The 17,427-nt window shown below is 42.3% G+C and overlaps 1 protein-coding gene and 1 non-coding gene across 6 annotated transcripts in view; one reads left to right on the top strand and one right to left on the bottom strand.

Annotated features, from left to right (window-relative positions):
• The window catches only part of SMARCAL1 (SWI/SNF related, matrix associated, actin dependent regulator of chromatin, subfamily a like 1), a 65,500-nt gene that overhangs the window by 18,109 nt on the left and 29,964 nt on the right, over nt 1-17,427 (bottom strand). For all 5 annotated transcript variants that reach the window (XM_037849308.1, XM_037849303.1, XM_037849307.1 and 2 more), the window contains exons 11-13: nt 13,199-13,339; nt 8,903-9,121; nt 1,341-1,411 (exon numbers count right to left, since the gene is read on the bottom strand). In XM_037849308.1, the coding sequence (XP_037705236.1) occupies nt 1,341-1,411; nt 8,903-9,121; nt 13,199-13,339 (431 nt within the window). The remainder of the gene's footprint in view (nt 1-1,340; nt 1,412-8,902; nt 9,122-13,198; nt 13,340-17,427) is intronic.
• On the top strand, nt 16,242-16,348 carry LOC119545069. The gene has a single exon (XR_005219045.1). It is a non-coding gene; the product is annotated as a U6 spliceosomal RNA (small nuclear RNA).

Here is a 17,427-nt window from a genome sequence, read left to right as displayed (position 1 = left end):
GTTCCCACTTGTAAAAGTTGTTTGGAAACTATAAAGCACTACTCAATCATTGTATTTTGAAGACTTTGTGTAAACTTATGTGAGGTGGTAAAATGGTTAGATTTAAATTTTTGAAGGAAATGGGTGGCTTGGGGCCCAATGCCTGAAGAGAGAGGCACAAAGGGACCCTGCATCTTGTAGGTGACAGGCTGAGAGAGCCAGGGAGGGAACGCGCAGGCTCACCATCTGTCATTCAGCAGCACCCGGGGAATGGGTTGGTGGGGGCTAATTCAGATTTGTTTCTAAGAGAGAAGTTTGTAGGCTGTAAAAACCACATCTGGAGTTCACTGAGTCTTGTAACAGGATCATAAAGGAAAAGGGCAGTGCCCAGAGGGTGAAGGAGAGCTGGCTAACATTCAGCAGTCTTTTTGTGAGGAATCTTGGACTTGAAAAGAGCAGCAAACTCACTCTCTCACCACGTGTAAGGTGCGGAGGGAGAGGTCAGTGGGGTGAGATCCGGGGGCTGAGTGGAGAGGCTGGGGTGGGACATGTGTTTCTCAGTCCCCACAGCCAATCTGGCACTGCTCAACCCACACTAAATTCATTTTCACTGCAATTTAGTCACTTGGACTATTATCCTGCCAGCATCGCACATGAATGTTAAACAATAAAAAAATTAGGCAAAGTGCGCGTCATTAGAATTGCCTCAAGTTTCTACCACACTAATTGAATATGAGTGGGTTTTTCTTTTAAGAAAGGTAGACAACTGAGATTTTTTAAAAGTCAGCGAACAATTCCAAGAATAGAAACAATTACTTTAGCTTTAGTTTATAAGGCAGAAGAGAACTAAGTGTGAAAATGGCCCCTTGCCCATATCTTTTGGATAAACTTTGAGAGCCATCATTTTATTTAGGCAACTAATGGCTGAAACCTCACGACTCTGGAATGGATCGGAGTATCCACATAAGGCAGCTTCTCTCTGTCTTCCAAGAAATCCTGAAAAGCAAGTGACAAAAGTTCTCCGAGTAGGAGGAAACCTTTTCTTTTAGGGTCTGAGCCAACCCCACTCTCCTTAGTAAGTGGCAAGAGCCCCAGTCCATGGGGTCAAGGGACCCCAAGCCCATCCTGGTAATGGCTCCAGTTGTAGGTCTACTTCTGCCTTGTGGGTGATGGGGCAAAGGTACCCTAATTTTATTTTCGAGGTAGCTACATCACAACACTGATCATTTCTATAGAGTGGTAAAACCATTCTGGCAGACTAAGGAAATAAGTGTGTGTTTGTAAGGAAGACAGAGAGAGAAAGAGAGAGAAGGAGGAAGGGGGTGACAGTGGGAGAAAGTTGACACTTGGTGACCACTTACATGACAGATGGGATTTTAGCTTCAGCTGTTCTGTTGAAGAAGAGAATGAGGGCTTCTTTCTGCTGCAACTTCTGTTGAAAGGGAAGTTGAGAGTTTAAAGTCCCCCGCTCTGAGAACTCTGGAATAAGCTGACTGAATTACTGCCACTGTGAGCTTTTCCAATCCTAACCACCCACCCCCAGAGTCAGGAGACCCTGGCACTGACACTGACTGATTTGCTGGCTTTAGCTGAGTCACAGGAACTGCCTGGACCCTGGATTCATCCTTTGAAACAGAGCACTATAGCTACTCCATCCATCTCCAGAAACGGTCAATAGGAATTGAATGAGGCAAGGAACACGAAAGCTCTTTAGAAATGCAGTTCAGGGAGGGATTCATCTTACATACCAGCCTCATGTTGGTCAGCTCAAACCTGGCCTTGGCAAACACACTATTTATTACACCTTGTGACCTCTTATATATGACATCTGCCCATCCTGCTTTTTTGCTGCCCCCTTTTCTTCTGTCAAGCTGTGTTCATGCCTGCCTGACCAGGCTCATCTCTGTCCAAGACTTACTGAATCAATTACAACTGACCCTAACTGGTCTCTATATTCCAGTATAATCTCTAAACTACTATTAACTTGACTTTGGCTTATCTCCCACATAAGATAAACTTAGCAAGGGAACAAACCATGCTTTGCATATATTCTGCATCTAAAAAAACCCTAATAAAGAATGTTAACACAGGAGACGCTGAAATAGTTCCATAATTACATGAGATAACATTTATTATTACCCTGGGCTCCCAGAGACAACACTCGTACATCACTGGTAAGGCAGCTCTTGCCGTCTACCAGCAAGCGTGGGTTTCCAGATGCCCCACATTCTTGTGCCTGGTCCCTGTAAGAAGAGTGGCTGACATGACAACTTCCTATGGCACAAAGAAGTGACCCAAAAGTGATAACGTCTAGGGCCCTGAACACATTATTTCTTGGTACTCAATAACTCAGAAGAGCAGCCACAGTCAGACTGGACTCAAAATTACAGACGCCATGGATGATGGAAAAAGCTTCTTGGTCAAAACATCTTCTTGGTTTGGAAGAGAGTCTTTCCTCTAGGTGGTGACAGGAAAGGAGAAAGATACTGAGAGCCCCAAGAATTCATGGGGTACCTGGGAGTGGGTCATTTCATTTACTGCATGTGTTAAGGCCCTGGGGCCTACCACCCTTCCTATTTTGTGGCAGTCATCCAATTTCCCACAAGCTTCCTGGGAACTCATATTGAAGACGCCTCTCCATGGCAAAGGGTTTTAACAGCCTTCAAGCTCATGGGCTCATTTTAGACTCTAAAGAGATATTGTGTGTGAGCACAGACACACACACACACAAACACAACTTTTCACCTGTGGCCAATGAGCTCATGGGCTTCCTCAAGTCCATTCTGGACCCCCAAAGGGTCCCTGGCAATCGTCAGTCCTCCAACCTAATGGGGTCCACAGTAGCATGTGCTAAAGGGACAGAGCCAGGCAGGCTTACATGTGACGTCCTCACCCACAACGTGAACTCCCCAATCGTCTGCACCCCAGGCTTCTTCACTCTACAAGTTTACTCATGTGTCCTTCACAGATCCTCAGGTCCTTCTCTCCCACCCACACTCACTAACTCCACTTTCCCTCCTAATAAGAAAAGGAAAGGGAAAAATAAACAGGTGGAGAAATAGTGAAAAACACTTTCAGAAGCCTTGCTTCAAGATTTAACACCTAGAGTTGATAAGGGTGTGAGCAAACAAACACCTTTATTATGCAGCATTGGTGGGATGGTCTACCAGCCTAATCCTTCTGGGGGAGATCTGACAATATGTACCAAAAGTCTTTAAAATATGCCCTTGCCCTGAGATCCAGCGACCTACCTTAAAATTTATCCTCTTGCTATAATCATATGTACTCACTTATTTGTAAGCTCCTATGATTGGTGTGGTTGCACTCAGAAGAGTGAAACACTGAAAATAACCTGCTCAGCTAAATACAAATATATCCATGTGAGAAGACATACGCAGTCTTTAAATATTATGTTTTCAAAGAACATTTAGCATGCCAAAGTTCATGATGCAATTTTGTAACCTGTTTTCTTCCTCACTTAAGGTATGCTTATATGATCCCAATTCTGCTTTTAAAATAGGTATACTGCTTATTACATACATAAGTAATATATCTATTTAAAAATATATACATAAATATTACGGGAAAACTACCTAGATGATACATATCAAAATTATGTGACATGAAAGATGGGGGATTCCTTACAGTGTAATACTAAAAATAACAACACTATACAGCCAGGCACTGTTCTAAGAACCATGCATTCATTAACACATGTAATAATCAACATCACTATGAGGAAAGTGCTATTACAATCCCCATTTTACAGGTGAGGAAACTGAGGCAGAAAAGTCAAGTGATTTGCCCAGGTCACACAGCTAATCAATGGCAGAGTAACAATTTGCAGTATTTAAAAGCATAGGCTCTAGAGTCAAAATATCTGGGCTAGAATCCTGATGGTGAGAATTAAATGACTTAATGCACATAAAACACAGTGACTAGCACATAGCAACTGATCAATAAGTGCTACTTATTAGAGGTACATTTTTATTTTTCAAACTTTGTACAATAGGCACGTTACATTTTTAAAATAGGAGAAATTGATGGTTCTATCATTAAAAAAACTCCAAAGCACCCCAAAACTGGATAGGCACAGCACCAGCTCATTAATGTTCTGACTTCTTTTGCCAGCCATGAACCAGGAAATTTTAAATAACCTGTATTCTTTGTTCCTGTTGTCTAGACTTCTATTAAGTAAGATCCACTGGAGGTTTCAAATTCATATTTCTATGTTGGAAATGTGAATGGATTCTCAAACGGCAGAAAGGTGAGCTGATACTGTCACTGGGAAGTCTGTATGGATTTATTCCACTTTTGCCTTACTGATTAAAAAACGGCTTTAGACAAAAGATGATTAGAGTCAGCTTTTCTCAGCCTGTGAAGAGATACCTATTATTTCAGCAAAAAAATAAGAAAAAGCTTTCATTATATATTATATTTTATAAATTGGCTGCTTCACCTTCGCTTCTGTGATTTAAAGCTTTTTTAAAAAATGTCTTTCTCTAGATGGAAAGGTGTGAGGGAACAAAGAAAGAATCAATTCTTGACAGGTCAGCTGTGCAGTGCCAGAGCTACCATGATGCAAAATTATAGAGAAATTTGGGGCTAAAAAGTATGTATAAAAACAGGGAAGCAGGGGGTGGGGTGGGGAAGTTTCTGTAGATTCACAGGGCCTCCTTATTTAACTAAAACCACCATTCCCCATTTTAACTCTTTCAACTCAGGACCTCGTGGGCAGTCAGGATTTGGACGGTTTGCCAGTGAATATCCAGCCCAACTCCCAGCTGATGCTGGCTGCCCTTCCTGAATTCAGGTAATGCCCCTGATCAGACTCGTGGTTTAGAAATGCACCAAATGGGTGGCTTTAGATGTACGAAGGTCCCGATGGCCCAAAGCACAAAGCACACAAATTCATTTTCTGCGTCAAGTCCCATAATGAAAATGAATTTACATTAAAGAACACAAAAGGCAATAAAGTCTCAAGGATTGATCTTAGTATCTAAAAGAATTAAGTATCTCTCTTCAGTGCTACACTGAAGGTAATCTGTACCAGTTCAATCTCCACCTTTCAGGGATAAACTTGTAAATTTCCCTAAGACTCCAAGGAAGCAAATAGTGACTCTCAGAGGCTGACCTGCAAAGGGCCCTGACTCCTTCTCAGCTGGATTCTTGAGGAATTATACCACAAAAGAGAGGTAAGAACGGACTATTTTTGAAGCAGAGACAATAATCACACAACAGGCAGGACTTGGGACAACAGGGCACTATCCTTTTGACCTTCCTCAGCACCCAGTTTATGAGGCAGGTCAAGGCTCTCCCTTTTTTAGATAAGAAAATATCATATCTCAAAGAAGTCAATGGATCTGCACTGCTACCTGAAGTTATACAACAGCACACATTTCTGATTTCCATAGCTCAGCCCAGTCAATTTCATATCATCTCCTGTAAACTGAGAAATCAAATTTTCAGGTTACATCTGAAATCATCTTTGAAAAGTGTCACTCATCCACTATGCACCTTGGTAAAAAGTTTTAAAAATGCTTGCAAACTCTGTTGTACTAAGTACAAAATTACCATTATTTCTATTTTTTTTTTTTCTTTTTGGCCATACTGCACAATTTACAGTTACCTCTTGGACAGTTAATTTGACTTTCTTTCACAATTCAAATGCCCACTGACTGCTTTTTCAGTGGTTTACATTGGCTGTTCTCAAACTTGTTAAGGAGGTGGATCACACAGAGGTAAAGCTGCTCTCTGAGGAATCCCACAAACTGGTAAGACTTAATTCCATCAGACACAGGAACAATTTTACTAGCAGGAAACAGTATTTTCTAAATATTTAGACTTTAGCAACTAAGAATGTCACATGTCTGGATTTTTTCCATTAATATCATATTTGTTATACTTGTTCACTGAGTCTGGGTGCCACCCTGATGCTTGAAGAGGGTGGAGCCAAGAACACGGTGGACTCCCCAAAGCCTGGAGAGAGCAGGGCTGCTGCATAAGCCCTTGGAGAGGGTGGGACTGCCGCTCTCTCAAGCCCCGATGATAAACCGATGATAAAGTGTCTTTTTGTAGATGACTCTCAGACTTTGAAATCTAATGGAGTTTGCTCTGCAGGTTTTCAGAACTGTTTGGGACCTTTGACCCGTTTTCCTTCCAGTTTCTTCCTATGGAAATGGGAATGTGTTCTGATTTGCCAAAGCTGCCGTTATGCAAAATACCAGAAATGGATTGGTTTTTACAAGGTGATTTATTAGGTTACAAAATTACAGTTCTAAGGCCATAGAAGTGTTCAAACTAAGGCATCAACAAGAGGATACCTTCAATGAAGAAAGCCTGAGGGCATCCGGAACACCTGTCAGTGGCTGGCATCTGCTGGTCCTTTCCTCCTGGGTTCTGGTTTCAAAATGGCTTTCTCCAAAACATCTCTGGGCTTCTCTCTTAGCTTTTCTCTCTCAGCTCCTGTACACCCATGCTTGTTCTCCCAGGGTATTCCTCTCTAAGCATCTAGGGGTCCTCTCTTAGCTTTTCTGGGGCAAACTCTGGGCTTCATCTTTTAGCTTAGCATCTCTAAACATCTTTCTGTCTGCATCTCCAAGTATCTTGGTATGTGTAGGCTCTTAGCTTCTTCCAGGGGAAAACTCTGGATTACATACCTTAGCTTCTCTCTAAAAACTCTCTCAGCTTCTCTGAGCTTCCTCTCTCTGTGAGCTCTGTTAAAGGACTCCAGTAAATGAATCAAGACCCATCCTGAATGGGTGGGATCACATCTCCATGGAAATAATCTAAAAAGGTCTCACCCACAATGAGGTGGGTCACATCTCCATGGAAACAACCTAATCAAAAGATCCCACCCAAGATCCCACAAGATCCCATTAAAAGAACATGGCTTTTCTGGGGGACATAACAGATCCAAACCAGCACAGAATATTTACCCTATGACTGTCCCTATATATCGGAAGCAGATAACTTGTTCTATGTTTCACAGGTCCACAGATGGAGGGGAATTTTGCCTTAGGACAAACTATGCCTATGACTGATTTTGATGAAACTTTGTACTTATTTATTGTTACTGAAATGATTTAAGGCTTTTGTGATGTTGCGATGGAATGAATGTATTTTGCATATGGAAAGAACATGTCTTTTTGGAATCCAGAGGGTGGAGTGTGATGGTTTGGAGCTGTTATGTACCCCAGAAAAGACTATGTTTTTAACCCATTCTAATGGGGGCAGATCTATTGTGGGTGGGACCTTTTGATTAGGTTATTTCCATGGAGATGTGACCCAGCCCACTCAAGGCGGGTCTTAATTCCCTTGTTGGAGTCCTCTATGACAGAATACAAGATAAATGAACCGAGAGAACTCAGAGAAGCTAAGAGAGAAATGCTCAGAGACATTTAGACATAGAGAGCCATTTTGAAACCACAGCCCAGGAGAGAAGGACCAACAGACATTGCCATGTGCCTTCCCATGTCACAGAGGAACCCTAGATGCCAGTGGCCTTTCTTCCAAGAAGGTATCCTCTTGTTGATGCCGTAATTTGGACATTTTCACGGCCTTAGAATTGTTACTTGTAACTTAATAAATCCTCATTGTTAAAAGCCAACCCATTTCTTATATATTGCATTCCAGTAGACTTAGCAAATGGAAACACAGGGTAATATCAATCCCAGATAATGCTCTATGATACTGTCAAAAAATGTCAATGACTGTTGTTTTCTTGGCAATGAAAATTGCAAGGTTTTATCCCAAAAGAAACGGAGCTGGTGTAGATTATAGCACGGTATGACACTGAAGACAGATAATAGATCAAAGTGTTTTTCTACTGATTTTTTTTCAATTTTTTAACTTTGTTTATCAAAAAATTAAAAACAAACAGGCAAACAACAACCAAAAAAACCCCACAACATTTCAAACAAAGCAATGGATTAAGGAAAACAAATAACCTAAAATAACTACTTTGCTTCCAATATGTTCCTACCATACCCCAAGAAAATTAATAAACCATGTCCAAACAGAGGAGTAAGAAAAACAAATAATCTAAAATAACTACATTGCTTCCAACATGTTCCTACCATACCCCAAGAAAATTAACAACCCCTAAGAAAACAAAGGAATAAGAGAAAAAAAAAACCTAACTCTATTGCTTCCAACATGATCTTACTATATCCAAGAAAGTTTACAAACCATAATCATTCCTGAGCATTCCCATAACATTGAGATTACCCTCCATAGTTTATCTGTTCAGATCAAAGTGTTTTGAAAAGATAAAACCACCATGGTGGAAAGAGCCCTGAAATATAGGGGTAAGAAGCTTAGTTCTAACTCTGCCATTTAATACCCATGAGACATCACGCAAGTAACAAATGCAGTGAGTCTCAGTTGTCCTCTCTGCAAAATGGGGATACCAGCTTCCCACCAACCTTAATCAGCAGTAATAAGGAGTTAAAGGTTTTGAAAACTACTACGTTATACCCATGTCAATTTGTTATTGTGATGGCAGTAAATGGCATGATAGGGTGAGAGAATGAGCATATATATCAAATACATGTAGGACTAATTTCTAACAAGTGTGGCATTGTCAAAATACATTAACATAAATTTCAACTTTCTTTGAGGGACTCAGAATGTACATCACCATTCTGCAGTTCCCCTGGAGTTATTTTTATGAACACCCATCAACAGCAATCTACGTAAGTATAAAATTACCAGTAAGTATAAAATTACCAATTACTAAGAGACTTGTAAAATACACTATGCAGGCTAAGGCTAAAACAGCCCTCACTGGGCTTGCCCAGGAAGTGAGAAGAGGTCCTGGAAAGGCATGTTCAGGGAACTCTGGGTAACTTCTGCAGAGCCCTACAGGAAGGAGCACCCGCAGACGCCCTACTTCCAAATCTCCATGTCAGCTCCAACTCACGGTCTTGTCCTTGCTGGTCATTTCCTTGGCCACGGCATCCAGGGCAGCTCTGGCCCTGGCACCGATCCGTCCGGGGGCAACCACCACCATCTTGCGCTGCTTGGCAGGGAGCTGGGAAAGGACGTCGGACTTGAGGCGTCGCAACATGACGGCTTCCTCCAGCAGGAGTTTCAGCTCCCTGAGGTTGGAGGAGCCAGAGTAATCCCATCCCCAGGGATGCTGAGGAGAAGAAAACACAGTCCTGTAAGACTTCTCCAGGGCTGTGACCCCCATGCCCACCGCGCTGCACTTAAGGAACTGACAATGTAACCTGCCCAGGCTTTGTTTGGAGAAACTTCAAGGGACTTTTCAAGGATCAAGAAAATCCCAAATAATCCAAATGAGAAACAGGTGAGAAAGGAAAAGGGAAAAAAAGAAAGTCAGGACTGAGCTAGACAAAAAACATGTAACTGGTGTTCCATGGATTACAGTTAATGGTACAATTATAAAAATATTCTTTCATCAATTGTAATAAATATATCACAATAATGCAAGGTTTTGATGATAGGAGGGTATATGGTGTGCCAGTTTGAATGTATTGTGTCCCCCAAATGACATTATCTTTGATGTAGTCTTGTGGGGCAGACGTTTTGGTGCTGATTAGATTTGCTTGGAATATGCCCCACCCAGCTGTGGGTGATGACTCTGATGAGATAGTCCCATGGAGGCATGGCCCCACCCATTCAGCGTGGGCCTTGATCAGTGGAGCCATATAAATGAGCTGACTCAAAGAGAAGGAACTCAGTGCAGCTGTGAGTGACGTTCTGAAGAGGAGCAAGCTTGCTAGAGAGGAACGTCCTGGGAGAAAGCCATTTTGAAACTAGAACTTTGGAGCAGACGCCAGCCATGTGCCTTCCCAGCTAACAGAGGTTTTCCGGACACCATTGGCCATCCTCCAGTGAAGGTACCCGATTACTGATGTGTTACTTGGACACTTTATGGCCTTAAGACTGTAACTGTGTGGCCAAATAAACCCCCTTTTTATAAAAGCCAATCCATCTCTGGTGTTTTGCATTCTGCAGCATAAGCAAACTAGAACATATGGGAACTCTGTATTTTAGGCATGATTTTTCTGGAAACCTACAACTTCCCTAATAAAAAAAGCCCCTCCAACCCCCCCCCAAAAAAAGAGAAAGAAAAAACCCAAAGGCCCCAAAACCTGGTGTTCCTCAGTATGGGTAATACTAACACAATTAAGCACAAAGTGGTAAAAGCAACTGTAGTGGTGTTTGTTGGTGAAGGCAGTTGGGGGTGGGGGTGGGGGTGGGGGCACCCAGACAGACTGTGGTCAGTCTAGCTGAAACCAGAGGTGGTTTTCCCGCGTGCCTGTGTCATCCTTCACAAACACAGTTCCCTCATTTAGGAGTTCATGGGAGGCAGTGAGGGCAACTCTCTACTCCCTGTCATGCGGCTGGAAGATGTTAACAATGAAAATAAAAACCCTATTCCTCACCAACATCTTACTGGAAACAGGACCAATGCTTTTTTGTTTGTTTGTTTCAAATCAAAGCAGCTATAAACTTACAGGAAAATCATGCAGAAAGTACTGAGTTCCCCTACACCTCTCTCTCACACATACGGTTTTTCCTGTCATTAACATTTTGCATTAGTGTGGTACCTTTGTTACAATGGATGAAACAATATTATTATAATTATGCTATTAACTTTAGCCACTGTTTACAATAGGGATCACTCTGTGTCGTACAGTTCAATGTTCTGGGTTTTTTTTTTCTTTTTCTTTTTGTAGTAGGACCTAAAATTTTCTTTTTCTCCCTATTCAACTATACAACTCAAGGTGTTAATTATATTCACAAAGTTGTGCCTCCGTCACTATCATCTGTTGCCAAAACTTTTCCATCACCCTAAATAAAAACTCCGGACCAATTCAACATTAACTCCTCATTCCCTTCCCCCTCCCATTCCCCTTGGTAACCTGTCTCCTAGGTTCTGACTACAAAGATGTTGCATATTCTGTTTATTTTATATAAAAGAGAGCATATATTGTCTGTCCTTTTGTATTTGGCTTATTCCACTCAATATGAAGTCGTCAACATTCATCCATGTTGTCGCAAACATCGGAACTTCATTCCTTCTTATGGCTGAATAATATTCCATTGCATGGATATAAAAAATTTTGTTCACCTATTCATCTGTAGATGGACACTTGGGTTGCTTCCACCTTTTGGCGACTGTCTGATGCATGCATCTGCTGCCTTGTATTTTCCGCCACTTGAGTCCTGTCTAGCCTCCCCTAGACTGTGAGATACCTGAGACAGGGGCTAGGCTTGCTCATTTTAGAGGGCTGGAGGACCTAATGTAATCACTGAGACATGGTAGTGGTCTTTTAAACCTTTGTGGAATTGAGACTGGGAAGAAGGTCAAGCATGGAAAATCAAATGATCAAAAGCTGTTTCTTCTTTTAAAAAGTATGCTGAAATCAACTGGATGTTCTCAGCAAATGTCTGCAGATAGCCATGAAGTCACAAACGAGCTCAGCATGGACGCTCTCTATGGTGGCTTCTTGTAATGCACGAAACCACCCTAAAAAAAAGCAGCTGTAGCCTATGGGTGGCATTAAATAAAAATCGTGCTGGGAACAAGTGGAAATCATAATTAATTTGAATATCAAGCTCCAAAGTTCTAATACTGTCAGTTTTCAATCCCACAGGCCAAAACTCAACAATGCAAAAGGTTTTAAATTGGATGCTGGAATAATCACAATCCAACAAGCATTTATTGAGAATGTAACATGTACCGGGCACTGGGCTAGGTGGAAGGAAGGATGCAAAGATGAGGAAAGTGCTGTGCAGGCCCTTAGGGAATGTCAGTTCTAAATCACTGCCTGCCACATTGCAGGAAGGTCATTTACTGTTTGTTTTATTGGGGGGTGGGAGGTACAGGCAGGGAGAGGGTAGGAAAGGAGATTTCAGGGATGACTCAGTTTCTGGCTTGTGACTGGGAACATAGGAAGTGACAGTTTGAGGAGGAAAGTCCGATAAATTCCACCTTCAGCCCCTTCTATCACTAGCTCAACTTTACCTCATGGGCCCAGAGAGTCAAGAGAAAGAAGTAGATCATCTGCAATTAGGACAAAGGTCCAAATCACAAATGAAGAGCTTTGAGGGACCATGAAAACTACATGCAATCAATCTTCTCTGGACTGATCCATGAGGAAAGGGAATTATAGATTTTGTTAAAGAAGCGTATGGCTTTCAAATACATTTAATGATTGAGAAATCTCCTGCTTCAATAAGCAGCTAAAAATGGTTTGCAATTAACTTTGCAAAACACTACAATTTACATTATAAGTACTTCGAGTGTAAACGGAGAGTTCTAAAGTACTTGACAGGTTTTTTTCTTTTAAAAAAGTATTAAAAAATAAGGCAGACAATCTTACTAACAACGTGAATTTGCAAAGCAAGTCTTTTCTCTCATAGATGGCATGTGAGTAAGCTGCAGCCATTTCTCCAAATGAGTGTCCTAGATGCTAATAGGGGCTCGGTAAATCTGTGATTTGATCATGAAGCAGGAATCTCTAAGGTCTGAATTAATGAGGTATAAGGAAGAGAAGTTTTGATTGCAATGGCACTTGCATTTATGGGGCTTCCCCTGTCATTTTTGGAGAACTGAGGCTGCACAGATTGTAGCTTCCAAGGCCCCAGCTCCATGGGCACCAGAGTCATGGAAACGATCAGCAGGTAAAGGCTTCCCTCCAGCCTGCTGACTAGGCACGATTCACGCTAATGAGTCACCACTGATGAGCGCCCACCTGAGGCAGCATGGGATCACGGTCCCTCCCTGCTTCCTGTTCCACGGCTCTCCTGTCTTTAGCCCAGAGAGGAGTTTTTCACTTTTGCTTCATATTCCTCCATGCCGAGAGACCCTCACCCACCTCACCTACTTTCTTTCCCCTGCCCAGGGCCTCAGCCTGACCCTGGCTGACCTCTGTGCCCTTCTCTCAGGCCGCGTGGAAGGCTTGTAGGCTTTACATGCCTAAGCATTAGCCACTGGTCCCTTCACTGGAAAATGCTCACCTGGAACCATCAACACGAGTTACAACTAGAAGGGACTGTGCTCACTGTACCCTTGAGGCAACTCCCAGGTGCGGGTTAGGTGCAAAGCAGAGCTAACTTCTCAGTTCCACTCCCTGGCCAGTGCTCCTCCAACTGCACCTTGGCCAAGGAGAAGGAACGGAAGGTAAGTGCCAAAATCAGGGTGAGGGATGGGTGGGCCAAAGGTGGAAGAAAGAGTCAATACCCGCTTGGCGTCACAGTAGCGAAGTCCAAAGGCATGAAACTGAGGGAAGAAAGTTGGCTTCACTGCAATGATCTGATTGTAGAGCTCTGCAGGCCGGGACATGGCTGGAGTGCCTGACAGTAAGATCACCCTCTTGGCAACCTAGAAAGCAAACAGCAAGGTGCTGAGAACACATGGACGAGCACAGCAGGGAGGACCCGGATGCCTCCAGGGATGGGAGGTGGATGCCACCAGGATAGCAAAATCCCCTGGAAGCTAGCATGAACACCTGCCATTTCGAGGGCACTCTGCCGGCTGGCAGTTCTCAAGTTGCATCATCTCAGAACTAAGGGTAGCTCTAGAATGCAAAGTCACTACGCCGGGCCTCATTCCAGCAGTCGCGTGGCTCATAACCTGGACTCTCTAAGTGAAGGCAGAATGGCCAGAGAAGAAGACCCTGTGTGATCAGAGAACCCAATGGCTTGGCCACTGTAGGCACCTGGATGTCATCTCCTCTCAAGTCCTTATGCGCTGCCTTCAGGGTACTCTGCCCATCTCTATCTTAGTACCAAACACATTACCCTGAATTCTATTTTTTCTGTCCCTTGCTGGACTGAAAGCTTCCCATGATCAAGGACAAGGCTCTGTTTACCTCATATTCTGTAACGTAGTGCCTGGCACAAAGTAAGCAATCAATAGAAGTTCACTATACGCTGAAAAAAATCCACAAGGACACTAATTAGTGTCCTAGAGAATGTGGAGTGAACTCAAAGAATCCAGTATTGGGAAAGGAAGTGGGAGTGCAGTAGATAGCAAAAGGTCTGAACTTCCTCCAGAATGCACTTCTGACATCCAAGCTGAACTTAACATCAGATAAGGACAGCTATGACCAGTCCTCTCTCATTCCCAGGGAGAAGTGTCAGGGACTGCCTATGTATAAGTTTCTATTTTATTTTCTTTAAAGGACAATAAAAAAATCCCTCCATTAACTCAGCCTCACAATGCTTCAAGGCTAGAGATCCCTGACTCCAGCTCACTCGGCAGTTAATAAGGACTTAAAAAGGTGGGGCCCAAATCCATTTGCCCTAAACTGAGCCTGGGTCTGCAGCAGCCTGCTCAGCAGGGGGCAGGATGGAAAGAAACAGAGAACTCTCAGCTTCTACTCAGGCATCAAGCTGAACCAAGGCGATCAGACCCCAAATCCTGCCTCTTATTCAGATGGGCAAAAGGATGGGAATAAACATGGAGTCACTTCTCACTGTATTGAAACACAAAATTGCCAAAAATCACTGGAGGTAAAATTCATTTCAGCTCTGAGAAGGGACCCTACCATGGAGCTCAGCTGTCTAGAAACAGCTGGTTAAGCACTGTAACCTTGAGTTAATGACAGTGGAATAAGGCAATTGCAGGCAGTAAATTACCATGGGGCGGGGGGGAGACTTAGGTTTTCAAATGGATATGCTGTCTCATAAAAATAAATAAGTAAAGGTGCAACACAGGGAAGAAAAATGATTCTTTAAAAATATACAATATATATGCTTCTCAAGATGCACTTTGCCCTCTCAGCAACTGCCAATACCTGATTCCATTATGACAACACAGCTACGAGTTTCTCCAGCTCTAATTTTCCACAGTTCAATTACCCAGGCCTTCTAATTTCCTGAGTTTAATGCAGACTCATTAAAATAACAATGAGCTGCTGAATGACGTCTACAGCACTGCTTGCCTTGGCTCAAGACCATTTCAAAGAAACAGGAAAAATGAAAAGTCTTATCAATACAGAAGAATCTGCCCATCATACCAAACCTATTCCCCATGTCACCATGCTTGCCCGGGAATTGAAGCTAGGCAAAAACAGCTCTTGGATCAAGTGATGGAAATTAACTCCAGGGTTCTGTCAGATATTTATATGATGTAGTCAACACTGAGTCAGTTCTCCTGTACACTTCCCAGACTAGAGTGATGGGATTGCTGCAAATGGACGTTTGTGGGAGTTAAAAAGCAGGGAAGGCATTACGGAAAGAGAAAAAGGCCAGCTTTGAAAAGAAACCAGAATAGTGCCTTATCTGTTACGGAATGATTTGGTCGGCTCCCTGCTCAGTCTCAACATGTTTGAATTATCATCACTGCCATCTATAAAGCCTTTAATCCATGCCCAGCTGCACACAATTTATGATTCATATGTCGCCCCCAACCTCTCACAACTTCCAATCCAGGAAAATATAAATGCATACAACAATGCAAATCACAAGTGAACAATTTATGGTTAACTCCCTTGGCTGAGGAAAGAAAGCAGCACACAAGATTTCCACAATGGGAGAAAGTTAAAAAAAAAAAAAATTCCTCTTCAGTGTGGGAAAGATATTATGAATTTCACATGAGCAGACACTGCTTGGGGGCAGACCACCTTCAAAGACAGGTTTTATTTCCTCATGGGTTGGGGGTGGGGGGATCCTGCAAAAATAAGGCTGATAGCAGGACAAGCTGGTTTATATAATTTGACAAAGAAAATCCAATGCAATACTTCAAAATAGACAGCCTCCACATAGATTTTTTTAAAAATGAGCCAAGAGAATGTTCTATTACAGACAAAAGAGCTAAAGTTGTTTTAAGTTCATACAAGAAGCAGTCTGGGAATTCTTCATCACCTTCCGTTGATCTCTCTTTTTTTTCCCCTCCAACCAAGCCAATAACTTGCTTTATTCAATCATTCTGGCTGGTTCTAACATATTTCACTAAGACCCCAGACTAGGAAAAAAGCCATACTCCCCAAAACCCTGTCCCATTCTTAAGCCCAGTACTACTCTTAACAGTACTCTTCAAAAAAATCTATGTGATATTTAATTTAGAAACTGGAAATGGAGAAGGTAGGTGACCTCGAAGATAGGGTCAAGTCCATACCAACCAAGTGACCCAGTATTCATTAACCGTGACTTGGCAGGGCCACTGAGCCTATGTTTTAATTAGTTCAAAGTCATTAGAGAATCTTCAAAAACAAGGATAGTGGCAAACATGGTTTGGGGACTAGTGACCATTAAGTACAAAGATCAAGAACAAATGTGTGGTACTCGCTTCAGCAGCACATATACTAAAATAGGAACAATACAGAGAAGATGAGCAAGGTCCCTGTGCAAGGAAGATACGCAAATTTGTGAAGCATTCCATATTTTTTTAAAAAAAAGAACAAATGCATGATCACAGCCACTACCCAAGGAGCAACAAAAGAGTAAACCCCTGGAGTCTGAGCACAAGATGAAAAACTCAGTATACATAAGAAAATCCAGTGACTTGAACCTGGAAGAAGACTGAGGGTTCTAGTTTTCACTCTGCTCCGATAAGAGCTTCCCATGACAAATAAGACCACACCAAGACAACCAGCTTTTCTGAGTCTCTGATTAGGTCAGAATATTTCATATGAAATGGTTCCTTCTAGGTTCTAGCCTTTGCTCCGAAAAGAGCCAAAGTTCCTGTCACAAAGCCTGAACAGTACTGCCCTTTCTACACTGATTTGCATGATAATCATAGTGCTTTCAAGCTAAGATAGCAGGGCTGCTCTGATGTCAGCCAAGTTCTGGTGCCACATTTAAGGCCATTCTTGGGTAAGAACAGACAGACTAAAGACTATGGCTATAGGTGCACTGGCCCAAAAATACTAAAATGTTAGAGGCTGTATCAAGTGTTATAATGGTAGCTGCTTAATGTCAGGCAGTTTTAACCTTTAAGGCACACATAGCTCTTCTGTATAGATATTAATATTGCACACATGCTAAATTTAAATACTAAGGTAGATTTCTTTTTTTTTTTTTACCCTGGAAAAAATAAGTCTATTTTATGTTACATATTAGATGCCAATAATTTCCTTTTTAAGTCCGATTCCAGGCTTAAATCAAGGAAATGAATTAGGAGACTCCTCCTGTAACCTCATCACAATAGGGGAGAAGGCAGAACCTTTGGGTGATATCACTTTCCCTCTGGCCCAAGAGTGCGAGGGAAGGAGCCATCTTTATTAGAAGCAGCGGGATTGGGTCTTCTACTCCCCACTTCCAGGAAAAGAACTGTTGCCATATTGCTTGTAATACTGGTTACAAATCTACCAAAAGGGAACAGATGATACATATTATGATAGATTTGGACAACAGAATATTACGTGTAAGAATGAGGTAGAGCCATGTGGAATGATAAGGAATGATTTCCAAGACACAGTATTCTAGGAGGGCAAATGTGGACTTGCACAGACCCCTTTATAGAGC

The sequence above is a fragment of the Choloepus didactylus genome, chromosome 9, assembly GCF_015220235.1.
Source record: "Choloepus didactylus isolate mChoDid1 chromosome 9, mChoDid1.pri, whole genome shotgun sequence".
Lineage (NCBI taxonomy): Eukaryota > Metazoa > Chordata > Mammalia > Pilosa > Megalonychidae > Choloepus > Choloepus didactylus.
The sequence above is the reverse complement of the archived record's forward strand: the minus strand, read 5'-3'. Positions and strand labels throughout refer to the sequence as shown.